General features: G+C 42.0%; 1 protein-coding gene across 3 annotated transcripts; it reads right to left on the bottom strand.

Moving 5' to 3' along the window:
• On the bottom strand, positions 554–8,402 carry LOC109235544 (synaptotagmin-3-like). 3 transcript variants are annotated; one of them, XM_019401701.1, is made up of 13 exons: positions 8,131–8,402; positions 7,367–7,468; positions 7,019–7,069; positions 6,755–6,878; positions 6,534–6,652; positions 5,904–6,005; positions 5,693–5,767; positions 4,925–5,001; positions 3,720–3,861; positions 3,170–3,541; positions 2,395–2,523; positions 2,187–2,306; positions 554–1,354 (listed from the first exon to the last, which is right to left on the bottom strand). In XM_019401701.1, exons 1-13 carry the CDS (start codon positions 8,239–8,241, stop codon positions 1,178–1,180), a joined length of 1,701 nt encoding a protein of 566 aa, XP_019257246.1. In that variant the 5' UTR covers positions 8,242–8,402; the 3' UTR covers positions 554–1,177. The 3 variants fall into 3 exon arrangements, with proteins under 3 accessions (XP_019257246.1, XP_019257245.1, XP_019257247.1); XM_019401700.1 differs by having other exon boundaries at positions 3,720–3,969; positions 8,131–8,401; XM_019401702.1 differs by lacking the exons at positions 7,019–7,069; positions 7,367–7,468; positions 8,131–8,402 and adding an exon at positions 7,102–7,142 and having other exon boundaries at positions 3,720–3,969; positions 6,755–6,832.

The raw sequence follows: 25,594 nt of genomic DNA, 5'->3' as shown, positions 1-25,594 counted from the left end.
AATTAAAATTAAAGCACTTACTAATTGAGAACTTGATGATTAAAATTCAAATATTTATTAAGTACGGACAAATGAGGCGTAAGACACCTCCCTTTAGAGTTGTTTGTATAAATAAATAAATGCTTACACTTGTAATTTGTGATAATACACTTGCCTCTTTTATTTAATTTTTTCCAACAAAACTGATTTCAAAGCATAAAAATTGCTGTCTTCTGAGTTTACATTTTCATGCAGCCACGGGGTGAGCAGAGAGTGAACTATTTTCTAATTTTTTTTCACTGAAATGGTTTACATTGATTCTGATATTTTAATAAGTTCGCAATACCATAAGAAGGTCTGGGGCCAACGTAATAGGAATACAACGGCTCAAGTTGTAGATATATTTTGATAAGGAAACAGTTCTAGTTGTAGATTATACATCTTATAGTTTATTCACATTAATTGATAGGGATATATAGCAAAAGCAACTTGCAAAGGCACAGCTGCTGAAATTTGTTATCTGCTACACCCATTTGCCTTTACACAACCTAACAAACAACAGTTTGTGCATCAATTGGACCACCAAAGTTTTCTTGATTTTTCATTTATCGGATATCCCCCAAGGGACCACGTCTTATTTGATTCAAATATAGGATACACTACATTTTAGTGTCTCCTATAGTGCCAAGGCAAACATAACCTATGGTTAGTGCTGCTCCACATATACACAGTCACACGCCTCCTGATTTCAACTACATACTAATTTCATAAGCCAAATTGCGAGCCGAGGGTCTATCGGAATAACATATCTATCTCACACAAGGTAAGGGTAAAGTATGCGTATATCCCACCGTGCCTAGACCCAACTTGTGCGATCACACTAGGTATATCGTTGTTGTTGTTGTTGTCGTCGTCATCAGGGCCGGATTTAGGTTACACTTAACATATAAGGCAAAACCGTTTTGTGCCTCTATAAATTATATTTTGAAAATTACATTGACACAGACCAAAAGCATAGCTCAATGGTCAAGTAGATTTAAAACCTTTGCGATGTCGCATTCTTATACTGACTGATAGTGGCGAAGCCAAAATTTTCGCTAAAGGCATTCAAGATTTTAGTGTCCCCTATACCGCCAAGGAAAACAGAACCTGTGGTTAGTGCTGCTCCACATATACACACACAATCTGCATGCTAATTTCACACTAATTCATAAGCCAAATTGTGAGTCGAGGGTCTCATTTGGAAACAACCTATGTACCTCACAAAAGGTAGGGATAAGGTCTGCATACGCCCCACCCTCTCAAACACCACTTGTAGGATCACACTTAGTATGTTGTTGTTGTTCTTGTAATGCCAAATTGCATACAAATTCACCTGCCAATAGGAATCGATGCATAGCTCATTGATATGATATATAGGGCTAAGAATCTTACACTGACAGGCAGTAGCGAAGCTAGAAATTTCGTTAAGGTATTCAAAATTTAATATATATGTATAAAAAGATATTATTTCTTTTATCTATATATGCAGTATAATTTTTTGACGAAAGGTGTTCAACTGATCACCTTTATTATATATAGCGCCGCCATTGCAGGAGAAGACGAAAAGGTCCTAGATCACAAGTATAAGATATACATAGACTGATAGACACAATAGAATCAATATGGATTTAGTTAAGAACATAGCAGGAAGAAAATAAAGAATCCATATATACAATGTCAAGTGATTGATATTAAGACTTGGTAGCTGTTTTGATTACACTTGCATTAGTTTCGAGGCTTGTCAAGATTTCTTTATCTTGGTTAGAAACTTGCATGTCCCAGTAGGGATAAAGTCATAAAGAATCTCTTATCTACCTTAAAAGAACAAACTATTTAGTATTAGAATCAAATAACCTAACTATAGCAGATTTGATACAGAGGATAGTATGGTAGTTGATTGATTGATTGATATAATATACACAAAGAAGTATTCTTACACCTGATAGAAGAAGACAAAAGGCACTAATGAACATATATGTGTGTGTATGTGTGTGCGCGCGCGCAGATGTTTGTATGCATTTCTTTCATGGCTTTAAATAAAGAATGGACGTTGTGCTGTGATTTTGATGCATAAGCCTTTGTACTATAATCAAAGGCAAGAAATACAACAAATGCAATTGTTCAAAGAAAGGATCGACGAACTTAATATCCAAATTCTAGATCACCTTCCATCTGATGTCAACATGTAGAATTCCATCTTTAGAATTGATGAGATGGTACTTCTCGTTGATACGTCCGTTGTATATTACATCCATCAGTTGGATATCTACATAGCCAAGTAACTCCTACAGAAATTACATGCAACAAAAATCAGTTTTTGTATTCAAAGGTAGTAATGAAAAGTTGAGGAGTTTTGTGATGATGGTTCTTTACCTTAGACCGAAAACCAAATCTTCTCTTCTTGCTCTTGACTTCAATATGGATTAGGTCCTTCAATGGAGCTTCTTCCAACACAAACTGGAATTCTTCTTCCCATTTTGGATTCCAGGTTTTGTTCCTTGCCTACAAATATTTGGTAAACAAAGGTAAGGCAACATACTTGTTGCTACGGTTTTTTTTTCATCTGTCCTTGAGTCGAGGGTCTACCGGAAACAGCCTCTCTACCTTCTCAAGGTAGGGGTAAGGTCTGCGTACACATTGCCCTTCTCAAATCCCCACTTGTGGGATTACACTGGGTATGTCGTTGTTGTTGTTGTTTAAAGGTAAGACAACAGTCGCAATAAGATTGTTAACTAGAGGCAAATCGAGCATGGGTTCTGAACCTACTATTTATTGTGCGGAACATAGATTTATATGTGAAAAATAACTAAAATTTCACCAACTATTAGTTCTGAATTTGAAAGGGAGCCTTGGCGCAACTGGTCAAATTGCTGTCATGTGACCACGAGGTCACGGGTTCGAGCCGTGGAAATAGCCTCTTGCAGAAATGCAGGATAAGGCTACGTACATTAGATCCCTGTGGTCCGGCCGTTCCCCGGATCCCACGCATAGTGGGAGTTTAGTACACCGGGCTGCCCTTTATTAGTTCTGAATTTATAATTCAAAAAGTGCAATAGGTCCTGTTATAAGAACCTTAAAGGTTGAAACGTCAAGTTTAAATTATGAATCGGCCTACGTGGTTAACTATATATGAGAGTGTAGATGTCACCTTTGTTTTCTTTTTTTCTCCTCTAAGAACTACCACTGCATAAGGATTTGTATGGTGCTTTCCTTCTACATCTTCGGCACCAATAACTGTAACTAACAGCAAACCTGCTCCGCGCAAGGAATAGTTATCATCTGAAAGGCTTGAAATACTCTCCTTTCGTTCGTGAATATGAAGAGGTCCACTAAACTTTTTGCTATCTTCTTGGAAAGGAATGAAGGACATTTCCAACATAATCTGGCCTCGCGCCTTCTTGTTCTGAGGGTCATTTGGATTTGTGCTGTGGACCAAATCGAGCGTTAGTTCTTTCTTCTCATATGGATTCAGCAACTTCAGTGGCACAACTTGCATTCCCAACTTGTCATGTGCCCCAATCTGTGAAACAAAGTGAAAAATCTTAGGAAATTTGAGATGGACAGTGTACACAATATAATTCCTTCCGACAAAAAATCGGATACGAAAATTCTAGTCATCAAATTTTTTTTACAAAACAATTAAATAGCTTTAAACTTCAAGATGATGCCACAATACCATGAGATATCAAGATTCTGACCTTTTCCCAGTCATATAGATGCAGCTGCAGAACTTGAGACTCGGGATCTTTTACGGTCAATTTGAAATCCTCATTCCACACTGGATTTAGCGTGTTCATCTTTACAGTAGTCTTCTTGGCCGGAAGCCTGTCCCCACCTAAGCTGAGTTTAACATAAGGATCTGATTTACTCAAAAAATCCGTGTTCAGAAGTTTCTGTGCTCTCAGAACCTTCACATGCAGTATTCCAACAGGCTTCTTCACAGCTCCTCTATCAAAATACAAAAGCTAATGTTCGTAATTTGGGAAATATGAAAGAATTTGAGCATCCAACTCGATACCTTAACGTTAAACCACTTTGGATGCGTTTAGATATCTGATATGGCAAAAAGGGCAGCCCGATCCACTAAGCTCCCGCTATGCGCGGGGTCCGGGAAAGGTCCGGACCACAAGGGTCTATTTTACGTAGTCTTACCCTGCATTTGTGCAAGAGGTTGTTTCCATGGCTCAAACCCGTGACCTCCTGGTCACATGGCAGATATCTTATATAGGAGACATCATATATTTCTAAGACTATCATGTAAATTTAGGTGCTCTTTTGCCTTTTGGTGGGAATAATCTATGTGTCTCAAAGAGACGAAGAGTGGACCGGAATAAAGAGTAGGTTCAACAAGTAGAAAAGTGTATGTGAAGTAAAGATAAGTTCAGGAGACTAAAGAGTGTGTCGATAATAGTGCTAGTGACTCGATGACGACTATGAGAGAAATGGATATGGTTCGATAAGGTGAGTTCATAGCTGAAGTCTAGAGCTTTAGAATAGGTAGAAACAATATAAAATTTAGCTGGAATAGTGAGAAATCAGTTGTTGAAATCAGTTTTACCCAGAATAGATTCTAATACCACTTAAAATAATCTAAACACTATCAAAATATTGCAATGATTAGAGTAGACTAAAACCTTTATAAATCCCTATACAAGGAATGGTAAAATACATGAATAATCGCCTGTCTTTTTTCAGAGCACATGGACAAAGAAACAAAGATATAAAGAGGAAGAGAAGAAGGAAGATGTTTCATTCTGACAAAACCAAGGTTAAGAAATGCTCAAGTATTCGCTGAAACTATAACGGTAATGCTCAAGTATCACAACACAACAAGTGCAAGTGACTGTCAGGAATTAGTCCATTGTCGATATTTCAAGTAAATTATTGTTTGTTTACAACTTACATTGAACTGTCAAGAATTGGTATATCAAGTGTTTGTGGCCAGAGGTAAAGCCTGGCGACTTGCTTGCATATAGTTTCCTGCCACGCAATGAATACTGTCATTAAAATTAGCTGAGGGTAATGTACCAAAGACTCCTGTCTGTTCTATATTCAGTTTGAATCTAGAAACACATGGAACGGGAGGGAGAGCAAAAACTTTATTCAGATCCATGTACTTTTGAGTGTATGAAACAACAATAGCCAAACTCAAATATAATGCTATCACAATATTCAAATGTTTACAAAGGAAAATTAGGTAATACAGACTCATTTGAGAGCAACATCTCTTAAGCAGATGAATCATGTTATGTTACTTGCTCTTTTCACCAGTTTTCCTAGTTCAGTAGCTTTATCTACTGTTTTAGGTCATAGCCAAACCAATGTATAAGATTTCAAGGTGCAATTTCTACAACTATTAATCTGCATCCAGGAAAGCAATCGAGCCCTTTCTATAATGTGCGGTACTAATTATTTCTGTCTACAGACTCAAAGTGCATTTCACATCTCTTTGTGAACAAATATCTTCCAATTTATTTAATTTCTTTAGGAACTGTATTGGTTTGGGTTGTTGGAGTAACATAATTAACTCGAAACGTATGTGTCAGTGCCAAATGGTGCGGGAACATTTGACTTTAAGTATCATATTAGCTTTCTTCTATAAATCCGATGCGAGCTCAGCCTATGGAGTTTAGTACTTAAGAAGCACAGTAAGTAAAAAGAGGAAGCTTACCTGAACAAAATGGTGTAAACCAGGAATTGCCATTAAATCTCCTCCAATTACCCTTAGCCCAAAGTCTACCTCTGGCTACATATATGATTGATAGTATTTAGTTAGACAGATTATGCCGAGTCTATTTCTAGATTATTCATTGCAATTTTCAACTAATCAGCAGTGTTAAAGTCTTTGAAAAAGCCACAGATATTTTTGCATGCTTACATACCTTCTTCGTCAGCGATACTATTATGCTTGAAAAGCATGGGAAAGTTGGGACGAAAGGCTTCAGTGTTGCCCTTGCTGTAGCAGCCATTTGAAAATCTATCAACTGAAGATGAATATAGCAAACGTCAGTAAAATTTCTCAGTGAGAGTTACCATATTAATATCACCTAAAAGTTCAATAAAGATTCATTCTCTGTTCTATTTCATTGTTCTTGAAACACATTACTAAAAACAATAATCTGTCACGATTTTTAGACAACATATATAGCGTTGTATCTTGAAGGGGAGCATTGGAGCAACGGTAAAGTTGTCTCTGTGTGACCTATTGGTCACGGGTTCGAGCCGTGGAATCAGCAACTGATGCTTGTATCAGGGTAGGCTGCACACATTACACCCCTTGGGGTGCGGCCCTTCCACGGACCCGGTGTGAATGCGGGATGCTTTATGCACTGGGCTGCTCTATATAGCGTTGTATCTGAGTATCTTCCATAAACATTAAGCTCTACTAAAGCAATAAAAAGAAATGATGTAAATCAGATAACTTTCACAAAAGCAAATTGCATAATACTTTCAATTTAAGATTATGCCAATCTATCTTTCATAAGAAGAACAGAAGGGAAACTAGTCCTTACCTGTACCGTGAGTTGTAGAGAAAATAACTTCAATGCCACAACTATATTTGGATTTCCAGCCCATCTGACTGCAAACTCAAATACTAGCTCCTTTTCATTGGAATGATGTACTTTAATACCTGCCAAATTGATCGAGATCAAATGAAGCACGCGCAACTTCCAGTCTTATAGATGGTGGTTCGTCGCAACATTTCATGTGCTTGATGAAAGTTAGTGCTCACCATGGAATCGAGGAGGAATTGTTCCAAGAGTAAGTTGCTCAAACTCAATAGATTTTATCTGATACTGGCCAATATACTCTGCAAAAATAGGTTTTGTTGTGCTTTTAATAATTCCACAAATTGCCTGTAGAGGAAATAAAATCAGACTGCACTATTCAGGCATGCTGCTATACTTCAGACCATTTCCATGGCATAAAAAAAAGTAAGATCCCAAAGACTGTATGAATGATATGTTGGAAATAGCATGTGTCGAATTCGGATTACCTTGTCAAGATAAGGCCACATATTGGCTATAAATTCATTAAACCAGTCAACCTACACAACAACAATATGAACAAGATCGTTACCTAGATAAGATTTGACTTGGGATAACAGGATAAAGGGCAGCCCGGTGCACTAAGCTCCTGCTATACGTGGGGTCCAGAGAAGGGCCGGACCACAAGGGTCTTTTGTACGCAGTCTTACCCTGTATATCTACAAGAGGCTGTTTTCACAGCTCGAACCCGTGACCTCCTGGTCACATGGCAACAACTTTACAAGTTACGCCAAGGCTCCCCTTCACTTGGGAAAATAGGATAAAGAATTTAAATTCAAAAGAGGGCAAGTGCTTACCCGCTCGTAGTCTGGATTCATCACCCATAATGGGAGTTCAGGTAGAAGATCAACTAATGAGCTTGGTTCAATTTCATCAAGTGGTGTACTCTCTGGTAAATCCTGGAGAGTTTTGTTCAAGAAGTTCAGTTCACTTTCCAATAAGTTGGTTTGCATTTGTTAAACTTTTAAAGGGAGTAGAAATTTGTTCAAAATGTATCTCTTCAATTTTATACTAACACATATAAACATATCAACATGTCTATCTGCATCTTTACATGATACTGAAGGACTGAAGTGGATTTAGTGCGAGTTCGAACTATGTATAAGAAAAGAAATAAAAAAGAAAACATATGGAGCAATAAGATCACACTCGGTCTGAACACTGACTCTAAACCCTGAATTAATTTGCCTCTGCAGAAGGATGAATGATTTTGCACCAACAACTTTGGCGTGTGGAAGACATAGTGAATTGTTTGTCGAACGTGTTGGGTGTGTGTGAACAAAATCCCACATGATTAGATAGTGTGAAGCCTTTTGCGGAAAACCATGCAGGCTTGGTCCAAAGCGGATAACATAACACCATGTTAAAAGTATCTTTGGGACGTTTTAGCTCAACAGAAAGTTCATCTATTGTAAACAAGAACCAACATAGGAAATGGATAATTTAACATAAGTGATTGTGGCTGAAATATCATCAAATGGTTACTGTCCTATATAAGATGATCAAAGGAAAACAGTAAATAACTTTATCATTCCATTGAAATAAAAGCAGGTGCATTTACCTTAACATCTCTGGGCTCAAAGTGTATGAACAAGAAATAACCAATAACCAGACCTACTGAAATTCCAATTCCAAAGCCAAAAATACCTAACAAACTTCCAAGAAAACCCATTTTCTTTGATCATTCTCAAAATTAATTGAACCCCATGTTATAAACCATCTTAAAGAAAAGGAACATTCAAACGCAAATCCTGAAACGCGTGATAAAATCTATATATGATTATTTCTACATTCCATTTTTTGTTTCTTTAATGTATTATGTGTCAACCTTGAAAATAAAGAAAGATAATAATGTCAAAGAAAGGGATTTTTTGGCAGAGCTGGTGCTTAGTTAATATTGATGTTGAGATGTGATAGCGTTGATTCGTTGAACACCTAGAACGAACGTGTAGAATTAATCAACATATTAAAATTAACAAACTCAGACGTGGCTCTTTTATTAAATACTAGGGGGTAGTTTGGTAAGATGTATTAGGGAGAATAATACATATTAACTTTATTAATTTATTATTTGATAGTGCTTTTAAATCTATGTATAACCAATACCATATTTAGTATTATTTTTATACATAGCAAACTATAACATTAACAACACCATTGTCTTTAATACATGGATAAGCATATACAAAGAAAGAATTGCTCTTTTAAAATTTTTTCCAAATCCTTTCCAATATTTTCCAAAAGGTGTGTTTGTAAACAAACAAAGTTTCTTTAATTTTTGTTTTTTCTTAAAAGATGCCATGCATATTATTTTTAATATACCAAACTAAATAGTCAATAAGAAATAATTTAAGCATTACTAATTTTAACATTACATGAGAAACACCACAAAAATGAATTTGGCTTCGGGACCAAAGATTTGGATATCATTGGAAATGTAGTTGTCCTCGTAATAACTGCTAGGAAAATTACGGGTCTGTTTGTCAAAAATTACTATATTTCTGCCAAAAATAGCAATACATTATGGGCAGGGGTGTCAATGGTTTGGTTCAGGCGTTTGTTCGACCAAAAAGTGTTAAGTTTTTTGTTAAACAAATTAATGATAAAATAGAGGATGAATCCTAGTTAAATGTAATTAATTCTAGATCTAAAATCGGGATATATCAATGATATGGACCGTGTTCAAGAATAATAAATATCAGGTACTTCAATGATTGTCAATGAATATTACAATAAGAACATGCAATAAATGTAGATAATGGCATTAAGTGTAATAAGAAAGAATTTACCACCCAAATGTTGGGTGACTTGGATGACTCTTCCTCTCTGACAACAACGTGGAGGGGATAGAGCACGAAGATAGATAAGGAATCTTTGGATCTTGTGAATGAACAATGTATTTCGAACAAAGTAATCAGTGAACAAGGCAAAACTTTTGTATATTCTCCTTAATCAACTCTTTACAACGTGCTCTTATCAAGAAATGAAGATCCCTCTCTTTGTTCTTTATCTCTTCCTCTTTATAGGGGATATTCTTGAGAAACCCTAAAAAAGTACAACAGAAAGAATATTGAACGAAATATTCCTTCTTTCTATTCCAACTTATCCTATCGCTATTTTCGTACTCCCTTTGCTCGACCTCAACACTAATCTTTCTTAAGACGACTCTTCGGCCTCATGCCGTGGTCGGCTTAATCCTCGACCACGTCCCTTTGCAGCTATTAAGTCCAATCCAAATTTTGACCAATAGAGTTAGTCCCTCCATTTGTTGAGGTCGTGCTCTTGGACGTCCTCGATGAGCGGATCCTGTCTGCGGCCATTCAGAGAAAATTTGGTCGTGACGATTGAATCGAATCGGCTGAGGTCGAACTGGCGGCGGGGCTGCGGTTGGTATGGCTGTCGTAGGATGACGTCATGCCACACGCGTCATCATTACGCGTCTTCCCAATGCAGTGTCTGTGCTTCTGTCGCTCGGTTTTGGTGTCGTTGACGGCTCTTTGCCTCGATTCCGGTGTTACCCAACCCTATAAGCAGGGGGGGAGGTTTGATTTTCGAAACTTTCCGCATTCCTCTTGTTGCATGCATATCATTTTTCTTTGATTTTCTCGGATCTCCATTTCCGATTTCTTGCAATTTCTTCAGTTCCAGTCCCTGACTTCTTTCCCGGCTGATATTCTTTCTCTGACTTTGCTGCACACACCTTATCACGGAAACATGTCAATTTCTCCTCATATTCACGACGGAGTCACCGATGCCACTCCTTTATCGGTGGCCATTCCTCCCGACGGTGAGGAATCCATGGTTGAGAAGGAGGAAAGTTTCCCCACCGTGGAGGAGGTGGTTCCCAAGAACCCTTTGGTCAGACATGATTTCCCAAAGGAACTCGCTCCTGCTCCTGCTCAAGAACTTTCTGTAGAAACTCATTTTAGAGTTGAGAAGCTCACTCGGTTAATAATGGCGGAAGTTTCTAGAAGAAGAGAATACTGATTTTGAGAGTAAAAAGATATCTTCACTTCAATTGTATTACCGAGTATCTGAGTATCTGTACATTTATATACTAACACGTGCACTACCACAACTAACTATAAGTTACAACTAACTCCACTAACTCATGTATAGCTGGATATGAGTTGGACTTCTACACACAGAGTCAGCATACACAGTCAGCTTCATATATGCCAATACTTTCCGAGACGGGGCTACGTCAAATAGCCGACCTCCGGTCAAAGTACCGTATTCCCTCACGTCGAGATTGTTCTGGCGGGGGATGACATAGTACAGGTTCATCAGCCTGGGTATTGTACTTTCTATGTTTACCCGTTCTTAGTCGGTTATTCTCTTCCTCTCCCCCCATTAGCGGAGGAGTTTTGCCTCTTTTACAACGTTTGCCCGGTGCAGCTCTCCCCTTATCTATATAAAGTTTTTCTGATGCTGGCGAAGTACGCCGAGTTGGCCGGCTGTAAGGTCAATATTTGCCATCTCCTGCATCTATTCTCGCCTAGCTTTTATAGAGGTACGTTGATACACCTGCGACATCGTGGGATCAAAGGGTTGGTGGTCGGGATGGATGATAAGACGAACAGGCGATTCTGGCATAAATACTTCTTCATCAAGACCGAGCACCTGGTGGCGAATCCGACCGGGTTTCCCGAGCAATGGAATTATAATCGTAAGTGTCTTGCCGTATGTTCGTTATTTTCTTTCTTCTTTTGCTTTCAAATCTCATGGCTTCCTTGTTTTCAGCTGAGAGGCGTGCACCTTCTCCCGTCTTCGATATTGAAGATTGGGTGGCTCGCATGTTACCCCACACCGTGGGAATTCGCGACTGGGCGTCCTTTCATAAGCGCTTTAGACCCAAGACACCGTCCAGTAAGTGTTATTTCTACCTTAACTTATTGTCGTTCACTACTGCCTTTTGATGCGACCTCCTTTTGGTGCTAGGTCGGCGAGTTTCTAAAAAGGCGAAGGCTCCAGTACCTGCATTTAGCCAGGCCATCCCGTCGGCTGGAATGCAATTTAATTTGGCCGAGTCTGCTCGAGGAGGTCAGGCTCAAGTTACACCAATGAGGGACTCTGCCCCTCAAACTGTTGCCATGCCGGATGAGATCTCTTCTCAACCTATCTTCCACCTTGTGGACGAGCTGTCTTGTGGAAAGGAGGCATCACCGAGGAAAAGGCAAAGGGTGGAGACCAGAAAAGCCATTATCGCTGATGTTGGGCCGGTAAGATGTGTTGCTTTGGAAGCGGGATCAGTGCTTACACCAGGCGTCGAGGCCGTTTCTGCGGCAGTTGTCACCATGGAGAAGAGGCCCTATGAGGTTTAGGAGGTTCGTGGTGGCAGAGAGCTCACGTGGGCTGCGAGGATGGCTCATCGTCGGCGGCTGGGAGAGGTAGAGTTGTCCCTACGGAGGACGATGACTCTGGCTCAGACATCGACCTTGAGGAGATACGGGCCTTCGTGGAGAGGGCTACTCGTGTGGAGACAATGACGGAGGGTCCTAATCGGCATATAGTCATTCCTGTTGACTATGACCTCTTGGCCAACTCAGAACGGGGGGTGCCAGCCTTTGCTCCCCTGTGCACGGCTTTCGAGAATACGACGTTACAGACGATGAAAGATGCGGATCTGTTGTTGGGTATTTCTGGCATGGCCCTGCGAGTGAGTGCTTTTCCAAGTTAGTTTAAGTTTTTTTCGTATGCGTAATATGCTTACACTGACCTCTTCTTTTTTTTTTTTGCATGTCAGACTCTTATTATGGGGATTGAGGGCGGCCGGCGGGAGGAGCGGAGGACGGCCATTTTTAAGAAGATCACCTCCAAGTACAAGGAGTACCGTACCAAGCACCGAACGCTGTCCGACTTTCTCAGCCAGGATGGCGAGTTTTAGTCGCTTCGTGATGGGCTCAAACAGAAGGACGATGAGTTGACGAAGAAGGACTTCTTCGTTAGAAGAGCTGAGGGAGAGGGACGAGGAACTTATGAGGGCCATCAGTAGGTGCAGCGTGCTTGAGGCAGCGGTAAAGGCCAAGGAGGACGAGCTCGAGGTGAGTAAGGGGGTGATGGCTGAGAACGCTGACCTTCAGGCGCAGGTGGCGACTTTACCGATTGAACTCGGGCAGAGGGAGGCAAGGGCTGTCGATCTGAGGGATGAGCTGAGTGCCAAGACCGAAAAATTGGGTTGGGCTGAGAAAGGCAGAATGGCCAATGTGGCTGAAGCGGCGGGCCTAGATGACGTTCTCTGTGTTTGCAGGTCCGAGCGGACTAATGAGGCGGATACGTTGGCGCTCAAGGTAGCGAGGTTGGAGGAGCAGATCATGGGTTTGGAGGCAGAGCTGTCTAAGTTAAATGAGCAAGACGTTGTCCTTAGGGATGAGAAGACACAACAGCAGGCACAACCGTCTACATCTCGTATTTCTGTCGATCTCGGTGTGTCGTGGGAGTTGTACGAAATGTGGATCCATGCCGAGGCTCAACTTGACGTGTACAATTCTTTGCAAGTTGCCGGGAAGGTCTCCGAGGCAGAGCTCGAGGGCGTCCGTGTCAAGGCACGTGCCGCTCGTGAAGCTTGTGGTTACGACCCTGGTACACCCGGTGGGGATGATGATGATGATGCCGCGGATGGGCTTGCCTCTGATCCTTGGTATGATGACGAGTATGCTGGTGGGGACGATGTGGTGTGAAGCTTTTGTACTTAATTTTTTTTTGGCTTTGTTATTTTTTGAGGGAGTTCTCGAGCCCTTTGTAAATAGTTGTAATCCGAAATTGAAATGGAACGATTGCCTTTTTGCTATGTATTTCCAGATTCTTAAGAAGTCCCTGACTCTTCGGCCGTTTGCACGTAGTGTTTTGGCATAGACGTAAAGTATTCGAGCGCGGTTGAATGTAAAGTAATTCGAGCGAGGTCGAATGTTAAATAATTCGAGCGAGGTCGAATGTTAAATAATTCGAGCGAGGTCGAATGTAAAGTAATTCGAGCGAGGTCGAATGTTGAATGATTCGAGCGAGGTCGAATGTAAAGTAATTCGAGCGAGGTCGAATGTTGAATGATTCGAGCGAGGTCAAATGTTAAATGTAAATGAGTTGGTAGAGTTGTGCAAAGATGTTGCATGCTGCTTTGTTTATTTCATTCATTGGAGAATATTACATGTTTCTGTTTGTTCCATACATACATTTGAGAAATTCCAGTCTACCTAGTCCCTACATCGCTCGGCCTGGAGAAGTAGTCGATAGGCGGGGCGATGGAATACACTTGGACTTCGAGACGTCCTCTTCATGGCCTCATTAAAAACCTCCCCCGATAAAACCCAATTGAGATAAAACCTGGGTGAGGGAAAAAGAGTGCGACTTGGAGGGCGTCCGCTATCAGAAGTTGAAGTATTTGAGGTGGGCGACGTTCCAATTGTTTGGTAGTAGCTTTCCCTCCATTGTTTCTAGTTGGAATGATCCTTTGTTTGCCGCTGCCGTGATTTTGTATGGCCCATCCCAATTGGTTCCAAGTTTACCTTCTCTTGGGTCTTTGCTTGCCTGTGTCTTGGCTTTGAGTACATAGTCCCCGACTTTGAGTAGTCGTACTTTGGCCCTTTTGTTGTAATATCATTCTGCTTGCTGTTTTTGGGCTATCATTCTTATGTAAGCCATGTCTCTTCGCTCTTCCGCTTCGTCGAGGCCTTGTTTCCTGTTCTCATCATTGCTTGTTCCGCTATTATAGGAGTATCTCAAACTTGGTTCCCCCACCTCGACTGGTATCATTGTGTCAGTCCCATAGACTAGTGAATATGCCATTTCTCCTTTGCTTGTTTTTGGCGTGGTGTGATATGCCCATAGCACTTCTGGTAACAATTCTGGCCACAGTCCCTTGGCGTCCTTAAGATTTTTCTTCAAGATGTTTAGTATTGTTTTGTTGGAGGACTCGGCTTGGTCGTTGCCTGCATGGTGATATGGCGTGGAGAGTATTCGCTTGATGTGCCATTTCTCGAAGAATTCGGCGGTCTTTTTCCCGATGAATTGGGGTCCGTTGTCACAGCTGATTTCTTTGGGGATGCCGAAGCGACATATGATGTTCCTCCATATGAATGTGATCACTTCCTGTTCGAGTACCTGGGCGAATGCACCTGCTTCTACCCATTTGGAAAAGTAGTCAGTTTAAACTAAAAGGAAACGTATATTACCTCGTCCCGCTGGGAGTGGTCCCACGATGTCCATTCCCCATTTGATGAATGGCCATGGCTATGTGACTGAGTGGAGGTGCTCGCTCGCTTGGTGTATCATAGGAGCGTATTTCTGGCACTGCTCGCACTTCTTGACGAAGTTGGTGGCTTCCTTCTTCATGGTGGGCCAATAATAACCTACTCGTATGAGGCATCTAACGAGGGCTCGGTTGCCGGTATGGGTACCGCAGTGGCCTTCGTGTACTTCCTCGAGAACGCGTCTTATTTGGTTCGGCCCTAGGCATTTCGCCAAGGGGCCTCCAAACGTTCTTTTGTATAAGTCGTGGTTTACGATGATGTACCTGGCCGCCTGCGTTCGAAGCTTTTTGTCTTCCTTTTCGTTTGATAGGAGTACTCCCTCTTGCAAATATGTTATAATACGTTACGCCAGTCCCAAGTTAAATTTACAGAGTGTACCTCATGTTGGTCTATTGACGAGTGGAGGAGGGTAACCGCGTTATCTTTTCTAATGTTTTTGGTGGCTTCTGCTAACTTGGGGAGCCGTCTGCCTCGATGTTTTGTGCTCGAGGTATCTGGTCGAGTTGACATTCGTCGAATTCCGGCAGTAGTTTATGAATTTATGCTGGTATTTTTGTAGCCGTTAAAAGTCCCTGTAGCTTGGTTGACAACGAGTTGTGAGTCGCATCGGAGGACGGCTCGTCGTGCTCCGTATTTGAGAGTTATCTTTAGTCCTGCAATTACGGCCTCATACTCAGCCTCATTGTTAGTCATATCGGGGCACTGTATGGACTGGCGAATGACTTCGCCTGTTGGGACTTCGAGTACGAGTCCCAGTCCAGAGCCTGATGCATTAGAAGAGCCATCGGTGTATAGGACCCATAGGTCGGGTAAACTGGGAGAGGTACCAGAAGCTTCCTGCTCGGCCTCAGTCATTATTTTGGCACTAAAATCGGCGATGAAGTCGGCGAGTACCTGCGATTTTATCACTGTTCGCGTCTGATATGTTATATCGTGCTTGCTCAATTCTATGGCCCACTTGGCCAATCTCCCCAACAGCTCGGGTTTATGTAGGATGCTCCTTAGGGGGAAGGTCGTGACCACCGATATGGGGTGGCATTAAAAATAGGGTCTTAGCTTTCGTGAAGCTGTGACCAGTGCCAAGGCCAACTTTTCGAGGTTGGGGGTACCTTGTTTCGGCGTTGACCAGGGTTTTGCTAATGTAATATATTGGAGATTGCGTACCTTTGTTTTCACGGACCAGTACTGCACTTATTGTGACCTTGGATACGGCCAAGTATATCAGGAGACGCTCGCTGGGTTCTGCTTTGGCAAGTAGCGGGGGCAAGGACAAGTATGTTTTTAGTTCTCTTAAGGCCTCGTTGCATTCTAAATTCCACTGGAGCCTGTTGTCCTTTTTAAGCACGTTGAAGAATTTGTGGCATCTGTTAGAGGATCGTGAGATGAACCTTGACAGGGCAGCTATACGGCCTGTTAGTTTTTGTACTTGTTTCTTGCTGGTCAATACTTCGGGTATTCCCTCGATGGCTTTGATCTGGTCGGGGTTGACCTCGATGCCTCTTTGTGACACCAGAAAATCGAGGAACTTGCCCGAGGTTATGCCGAAGGCACACTTTTCGGGGTTCAGCTTCATACCGTACTGCCTTAGTATATCGAAGGCTTCCTTCAGATGGTCGATGTGGTCTTCCTTCCTTTTTGATTTGACCAACATATCGTCTATGTAAACTTCCATTGTTTTACCGAGTTGGTCCTTGAACATCTTGGTGACCAACTTTTGATAAGTCGCCCCTGCGTTCTTCAACCCGAAGGGCATGACATTGTAGCAGTACATCCCCTGATGGGTGATGAAAGTGGTCTTTTCCTGGTCCTCCTCCTCCATGAGGATTTGGTTGTAACCTGAGTAGGCGTCCAGGGAGCTGAATAACGCGTGCCCTGCCGTTGCGTCGATGAGTTGGTCGATGTGAGGCAACGAAAAGGTGTCTTTTGGGCATGCCTTGTTTAAGTCCATGAAATCTACGCACATCCGCCACTTTCCATTTTTATTTTTTACCATGACCACGTTGGCGACCCATTGGGGGTATTTTGACTCTTGGGTGGAGCCGTTTGCGAGTAGTTTATCCACCTCATCACTGGCGGCCTCGTTGATTGTGGCGTTGAATTTTCTTCTTACTCGTCGTACTGGCGGGTGGAGTGGGTCAACATTCAGCTTGTACGTGGAAATGTCTTTCGGGATACCTGGCATATCTGCAGGGAGAAAGCAAACAAATTGGCGTTGTTAATTAAAAATTTATGAAATCTACCTGGTTCTGAGAGTTTATGGCCGATGTAAGCTTTTTTACTGGGTTCGCTGTTGTCTGGTTGGACGGGGTTGAGATCTTCGATCGTTGACCCTGTGGCTTCTACGACGTTAGGATCCTTGATGACGTCTTTTTGTTCGTCGAGGTCGGAACCCAACTTTGGTAATTGCTATTCTTCCGTGCATATTCTCTTTAACTGTGGAGTGTGTGTACAATCTTGGGCAATGCGGTAATATTCTTGGGCTGTGCGATGTTCGCCTCTGATGCTGAATATACCCCACGGAGTAGGGAACTGATTACTTGGTATAGACTGGACGGGATGGCTCTCATGGCGTGTATCTAGGGTCTCCCTATTATGGTGTTGTAAATTGTGTCCTGGTTCATGACATGGAACGTTATTTCAGGGGTGACGCCTCCGGCCAGAACTGGCAGCATTATCTCCCCTGAGGTTCGCTCAACTGCATTGTTAAAACCTGTTAGCGTTATGCAGTGTGGTACTATCTTGTCCTCGAGTCTCATTTGTGCGAGAACTTGAGGGCGGATAATACACGCGCCTCTCCCATCGTCTACCATTATTCTTTTTACATCAGTATCTGAAATACGTAAAGTAATGACAAGAGCATCGAAGTGAGGAAAAGTCAAACTGTGGGTATCTAACTTATCTAAGATGATATTGTCTTCGAGATCATCATATCGTTCATGGGTGATCGACCATTTCAATTTATGTGTGGTGGTGAACTTCACGTGATTGATTGCTGCTTCGTCGCCTCCGCCGATGATCATTTGGATGGTGCGAGCGGGGGAGGGTGGTTTTGGAGGGCCATGGTGTTGTTCTCGTCCGCGGCCAAAGTTGGCTCTTCCTCGGTCGCTCATCAGCTCCCTTAGGTGTCCTTGATGAAGCATGTTCACTACTTCTTGCCGTAGGGCTATGCAGTCCTCGGTTTGTGACCCGCTCCTGATGAAATTCACAGAGGACGTCCGACTTTCTGGTACTTGGGTCGGACTTCATCGTTTGTGGCCACTTCACCTTCGGGCCGAGCTTCTCTAGTGCGTACACTATTTTTGAAGGGGAAACACAAAAATTATGAGCAGATAAGAGTGGAGGCATACCTTTTTCGTTTCGTTGAGTCCCTGTGTGTGTCCTGGACGACCCTTCCAAATGGCGATGAGATGGTGGGATGGTTGTTCTGACATATGGTTGGTGTCTTTCTCGGAAATTCAGAGGCATTGTTGGCTTGTGCTCAGGCTAAGTCTTCATTAGTTGAGCGCATTAAGGCCACCCAATATGAGGATGAGCGATTTTACAAATACAGAGATGAGGCCTTAGCTGGTAAAAGCAAGGATATGATTGTTGACAGTGATGGTGTTCTTCGAATGGGTGACAGGCTATGTGTCGCAGACGTAGATGGGTTGAGGTATGCTATTCTTAAAGAAGCTCACAACACTAGATACATTATACATCCTGGATCCACAAAAATGTATCATGACCCAAAGCAATTCTATTGGTGGGAAGGTATGAAGAAAGATGTTGCTAACTTTGTTTCTAGTTATTTGACTTGTCAGCAGGTCAAGGTCGAGCATCAGCGACCCGCAGGACTACTACAACTATCACGACCCGGATTTCCCACCATCGGGAGTCGTGATGGCGCCTACTAACGGAGCTAGGCAAGCCAACTTTAATTAACAAATTCATTAAACACCTGTTCCCTTTTTGACAATTAACGGCATTAAATAAAGGCGACGGAATTAAAATCATAAGCGGAAGACTTAAATGTAGATAGATGATCAATAATACAGAAGTTCCACACATATATCTCTACCCCGGGATTGGAGTCACATACTCACGAACATCTAAGGAGTTCTACATACAAGGTTTGAAAGAAACATAAACTGTTTATCTCGGGTACAATGAGATGACAGCCAAAATGTAAAGATAGAAGGGAGACGCCGGGCCTGCGGATGCCTGCAAGCTACCTCGGGTCTCTCTGTGGACTGAAGGTGCGCCCCCGTGCTACTGCTGCTGCTGCTGCTCAAAACCTGGACCTGTGCAAAAATGCACAGAGTGTAGCATCAGCACAACCGACCCCATGTGCTGGAAAGTGTCTAGCCTAACCCCGGCGAAGTAGTGACGAGGCTAGACTGGACACCACATAAACCTGTGCAGTTATAAATATACAACGGAAACAAGATACCAAACAACTAGAAACATGGGAGGGGGAAACATGCTGTGGGGAGATAACAACAGTAACAGTAAATCCGAAGTAATCAATCTAGGTGCAACTTACAATTTAAAGCGAACAAGAAACTAATGCCGACACTAAACATATTTGCATCAATAACTGTTGCGGCGCGCAACCCGATCCATAATTATCACTGTTGCGGCATGCAACCCGATCCACAATTATAACACTGTTGCGGCGTACAACCCGATCCACATATAACACTGTTGCGGCGGGCAACCCGATCCACATATAACACTGTTGCGGCGTGCAACCCGATCCACATATAACACTGTTGCGGCGTGCAACCCGATCCGTAATTATAACTGTTGCGGCGTGCAACCCGATCCACATATAACACTATTGCGGCGTGCAACCCGATCCACAACTATAACTCTCAACCTTGCCCAAGCAACAGTCACAAATAAAGGGCAAGGGAGTAAACAAGTATTTGGAAAGAAATCCCAACAAGGGTACACAAACAACCAATGACAACCATGCAAGAGTAAATCGTTATTTCTCTTTTTCTCTCATTTTTATATCCTAACTCTCCTTAGCACTCGTGTCAAGCTCTAAGGCATTTCTCATTTCACGTGCTCTCACCATTTTGTATTTCAGACCGAGCCAATGCTCCACGAAGTTCTAGAATCACAATATCATTCCCAATATGTTTACCACGTATAGAAGCCATCAATGACATGGAGGGCATAACAATATCCAACAACTCACATATAAGGACTCACGGTCATGCTAGACCCCAATGTATATGAACTCGTCACTATGCCTATACACCGTACTCGATCATTTAGCAATTAGCAAACAAGACTCGACTCCTATTCCCTCAAGCTAGGGTTAAACCAAACACTTACCTCAACTTCCGCGGCCAATACAATCCTCCACAACCGCTTTCCCTCTCGAATTCGGCTCCAACTCGACCAAATCTATGCAATAAGGACTTCATGATATCAATATATGCTAAACAAATCCAACCCAATGACTAATTATAGCTTTTTCATCAATTTACCCCAAAAGGTCAAAAATGCCCCCGGACTCACATGGTCAAAACCCGAGGTTCGAACCAAAACCCGTTTACCCATTCCCCCAAGAACTCAAATATGAAAGTTATTTTGGAATCGGACCCCGAATTGAGGTCCAAAACCCCCAATTTTTAGAAAAACCTAGGTTCTACCCTAAATTCCCAAGTTCCCCATTAAAATCTTTGTTTTGAAGTTGAAATTATGTTTAAGGATGTTAAGGAGTAAAGAAAATCACTTAGAAAACACTTACCAATCGTTTTGAAGAAGAAGAATCGTTTGTAAAATCGCCTCTTATGTTTAGGGTTTTAAAAAAGTGTAAAATGACTGAAAATCCCAGATTTATATACTTTGCTGGAGGACTGGCGCGGTCCGTGCAAAAATGCCCCGCGGCCGCGCCGAGGAAGGGAGGGAAAACAACTCTCTGAACCTACCCAGCGCGGACCGCACGATTTTGGTGCGCGGCCGCTCTGGTGTCTTGCACCTGGGGTCTTCTCTGAATCTCCCAGCGCGGACCACACGAACTTGGTGCGCGGCTGCGCTGGTCAAACCAAGACTGAGGATCCCTCTGAAACTGGCCACGCGGACCGCGCGGACAGCACCGCGGCCGCGTGGCTTCCAGCGCGGACCGCGCGGGAATGACCGCGGCCGCGCTGGGGCCTGCAACACTGCAACATCTGCTATTTTAAGCCTAAGGCCTCCCGGGACCTACTCAAAACTCACCCGAGCCCTCGGGGCTCCAAACCAAGCATACACACTAACTCAATAACATCCTACAGACTCATTCGTGCGATCAAATCGCCCAAACAACATCATAAGCATCAAATTAGGCCTCAAGACCCAGGATTTCCTTTCAATTTTCATAAAACATCAAGTTTACTGCTTCAAGCTCAAAACACGTCAAATGACGTCCAAATCTTACCAAACTTTACAGCAATTGCTTAAATCATATTTAAGACTTGTGCCGGGCGTCGGAACCAAAATACGAGCCCGACAGCACAGTCTTCAAAACAAGTAACACTTTCAAATTCTTTAATTATTTTCAGAAAATAATTTTTCTCACAAATTTCATATTTAAACTTTTCCGGCTACGCGCCCGAACTACGCACACAACTCGAGGCAACCCCAAATGAGGTTTCCAGGGCCTCAGAAGTACAGAGGGAGTAGGAATGCAGGTGATGACCCTTTGGGTCGTCACAACAACAAATTGAGATTCTAGAGTGGAAATGGGAAAGAATTACTATGGATTTTATCACCGGGCTACCACGAACCCTTAGAGGTTATGACTCTGTATGGGTGATTGTAGATCGACTAACGAAATCAGCACACTTTTTGCCAGTGAAGACTACATATGGTGGAGTGAGGTATGCACAGATATTTATGAACGAAATTGTCCGACTTCACGGAGTTCCAGTATCCATCATCTCTGATAGAGGATCACAGTTCACTTCATGCTTTTGGAAATCTTTTCAAGAAGCATTGGGTAAACAAGTAGATCTTAATACTGCATTTCATCCACATACAGACTGTCAGTCGGAACGTACTATACAGATCTTGGAGGATATGTTGAGATCTTGCATTCTTGAGTTTGGAGGTAGCTAGGATGTTTATCTACCTGTTGAGTTTGCTTACAACAATAGCTTCCAGTCCAGTATTCAAATGGCACCGTATGAAGCATTGTATGGTAGAAGATGTCGTTCTCCTATCGGATGGTTTGAAGCTGGTGAGACTAACTTATTGGGACCTGACTTAGTACAAGAAGCTATGGACAAAGTCCAGTTGATCAGACAGAGATTGCTTACAGCTCAAAGCAGACAAAAGTCTTATGCTCATAAGAGAAGAAGAGATTTAGTGTTCACAATTGGAGACAAAGTGTTCCTACAAGTCTCTCCTATGAAAGGTGTGATGCGGTTTGGGAAAAGAGGCAAGCTGAGCCCCAGGTTTATAGGACCGTATGAGATACTAGACCGAGTGGGAATTGGGGCTTATCGTTTGGCACTTCCTCATGAGTTGTCCTTTATTCGTCCAGTGTTTCATGTCTCAATGCTAAGAAAATGTATATTAGACTCATCTCAGGTGCTTGAAGCACCTGCTATACCGCTTGATGAGAAGTTGTCTTACGAGGAGGAACCGATGGCTATTGTTGATAGGCAAGTAAGAAAGCTATGGTCAAAAGAAATTGAGTTCGTAAAAGTCTTATGGCGAAATCATACAGTTTAAGACGCTACTTGGGAAATAGAGGATACTATGCGAGTCAAGTACCCCCATTTGTTTCAGTCTACAGGTACGTACTTGAGTTAAATTCGGGGATCGAATTTCATAAGGTGGGAAGGATGTAATACACTATATTTTTTATAAAGGTGTATTGGTCATTAGAAAAATAATAATAATAAGAAACTAACTTTAAAAAAAACAAAACAAATAAAAAAAAAAAGATAAGTAAAGAAAAAGACCGAAGCCCCTTTCTCTGGCCAAATCAAAAAGAAAGAAAGGGAAAGAGATGTTGGCGTAACCAAACCAGAAGCAAAAGAAAAAGGGTTTGAAAAAAAAAAGAAACCCCTAGCCAATGCTAAACATCACGGCGGAAGCATCAACAGAGAAAAACGAAAAGGGGGAAGGTTTCTGGTGTTACCTCAGTGCCAAATACCGTTTCCATTTAAACATTGGTATATATTGTGTAGTCTCAGTGATAAGCCCAGGTAATTGCATATATTTTTCCTTCTTTTGAAACAATAGTATTTATACATGATTCCTCGCGAGACTAAGCAAATATAATGTGGGATTTGATTCTGAGTTAGAAGAGGAGGTTAGGAACTAAGAGAAATCCATAAGCCTTTTCATAAATTAACCGGGTATATTATATGAATAGGTTGGAGTTGATAGATTAGTAATTACTCATCCCGTGGGTGAATATAGTTCGGCGAATTAAGAGTCAAATATGGAACCTCGAGGGTTGTGTATTCTAAGTTAGCTATGAATTAGACTAAACATAGCAATTAACATGAGACCGATATTATGTAATTATAGATTGAATTGGAGGAAGTTGTACGAATTGCTCGAGGTGAAGCATTTGGAATTTCGGCACGAGTACTATGAGTAGTAATCTTACCGCAATTTGTATTTTCATAACCTGCATGATTTACACATGATTTTTAATATGAATATGTTACCGATTAATTTGAGTTGCATGTGGGACAAGTCTTTTACTCGATATGATACCGAAATAGTTATTTGACATGATTACCATTATTTTAAATATTTTTGCTGTCACTAGATATATTTTACCGTTACTTGAATTTACTGTTATCGAAATGAAATTACATGATTTGATAAGAACCGAAATGCCCTATATTGTTTTAAAATATTTTCCTATGCGTATATACGGATATAGAGACAAGTATAAATAGGAGTAGACTTTGAAGGATCCCGTAGCTAACGGCGGGTTAGTTAGATCTGGTGTACCTTGTATTTACCGATTACAAAGTACAGTTATAGCCCACGCTAGTGGAAAGGTAGAACTAGCATACCGTTACCGATTTCCCTCGAGTAAGGACTACCATTATATTTGACTTCTTGCGAAGAAGTCCACAGTTATACCAATTACATGATCCGTTCATTGAAACCTCTCAAAATGTGAATATTGATATTATACAGTGGTTACCGAGCTTATTACTGAATTGTTAATTGTATTATACTACAAGAAAAGCATGATGAGACTAAAAATTATTTATTGTTTCTGAAAGGGCATTTTTATGTTATTTTCTGTTTGAGATACTAGCATGTTTTCTGACTTGTCCCCAATAAAAACGGTTGTGGTTATGTGTTATTACTCACTGAGCTAGCGACTCATTCCCCGCTAGTTTTTTTTACACAGACAGCAGTTGACACGGGCGAGGATTTTGTTAATTAGAGCGCACAAGTTGATAGTTCTTGGTGAGCCTCGCACTTGTTCGCGTGGGTAGAGATTCTGTTTATTGTTATAGTCTTTTCTTTGAACTCTTCAATTCGCTCCATAGTCAATATTTTAGTGTCATGAGTATTCTTTTGTTATTATAATCTTATGTTGAGTATCGTTCTTTAGTATCAAAGTTGGAGATAAATTAGTATTTTTGGTTGTTAGTGGGTTGATTAGTAATGGTGGAGACTTGTTTTGGTTAATTGATAAGTTGTCAATTGTTTGGTACGTATTAGGATGTTTGGTTGTTGATTTAAGATAGGAAAATTTTTGGGATAGTCCAAAAATAGGGAAAACTCTGTCCGATTTTCTGTAAAATATCGATGAGGCTTACTTGGGAGCACTTGCTCCTAAGCGCCGGTCACGATCCTAAATTGGGTTGTGACACCTCATCTGCACTTACCTCGGCGCAAGAGGCGTTGTGAATTTCTTCCCAAGTGGTGGGAGGGTATTTCATGAGTCTGCTTAACAACTTTCTGATCGCTCTCGACCCATTACTGTTCAACCTATTTTGGAAAGATGCCACCGCCATCTCTTTCGATACGTTTGGTAAGCTCACTCTTACTCTGTTAAACCGAGTGAGGAAGTCCCTGAGTCCATCGCCAGGCAATTTCCTAACGGCGAATATATCATTCACCATGGCCTTCGCCTTCTTAGCCCCGTCGTGGGCAGTGACAAACTTGTCGGCCATTTCTTCGAACGTTGTTATTGAATAGGCTGGTAATTGTGAGTACCAGGTTAAGGCTCCTCCCTTTAGGGTCTCGCCAAACTTCTTCAGAAACATTGATGGTACCTACTCTTTTGAGAGGTCGTTGCCTTTTACTGTTGTGACATAATGAATAATGTGATCTTCGGGATCTGTTGTGCCGTCGTATATCTTCAAATATGGCGGCATCTTGAAGGTCTTGGGTATGGCATGTTGGGATGCCTCCTCGCTGTATGGTTGTTCGACGAACCGGCCGACGTCCCGTTTTAGTAGCAGTTTCGGGGCACCCGGTATCTTATCAACCCATTCTTGATGTTCCCTCATCTGGTCGCGGAGCGCTTTATTCTCGTTCTCCATTTCTTCCATTTTCTTTAGAATGGCCGCAAGTGCGTCGTTACCTGCATCAACAGCGGTGTGAGTGTTACCTGTTGGGGGAGCAGGTTGCTCGTCGGCGGTTGCTGTGGTATCCGCTTGTGCAGCATTTCTATTCGCCCTTTGGATGGGTTCGTCGAGTATATTGTTTAGAGTACTTGTTAGCCATTCCTCCAGTAGTTTTTTTACTGTTGGTGGCACTTCCTCAACTGTGGACGTGGAAGCTCCCCTTTCGCGTGAAGCGGTCACACTTCCA

Source organism: Nicotiana attenuata, chromosome 12 (assembly GCF_001879085.1).
Source record: "Nicotiana attenuata strain UT chromosome 12, NIATTr2, whole genome shotgun sequence".
In the NCBI taxonomy this organism is placed as follows: domain Eukaryota; kingdom Viridiplantae; phylum Streptophyta; class Magnoliopsida; order Solanales; family Solanaceae; genus Nicotiana; species Nicotiana attenuata.
This window is presented reverse-complemented; position numbering and strand designations above follow the sequence as displayed.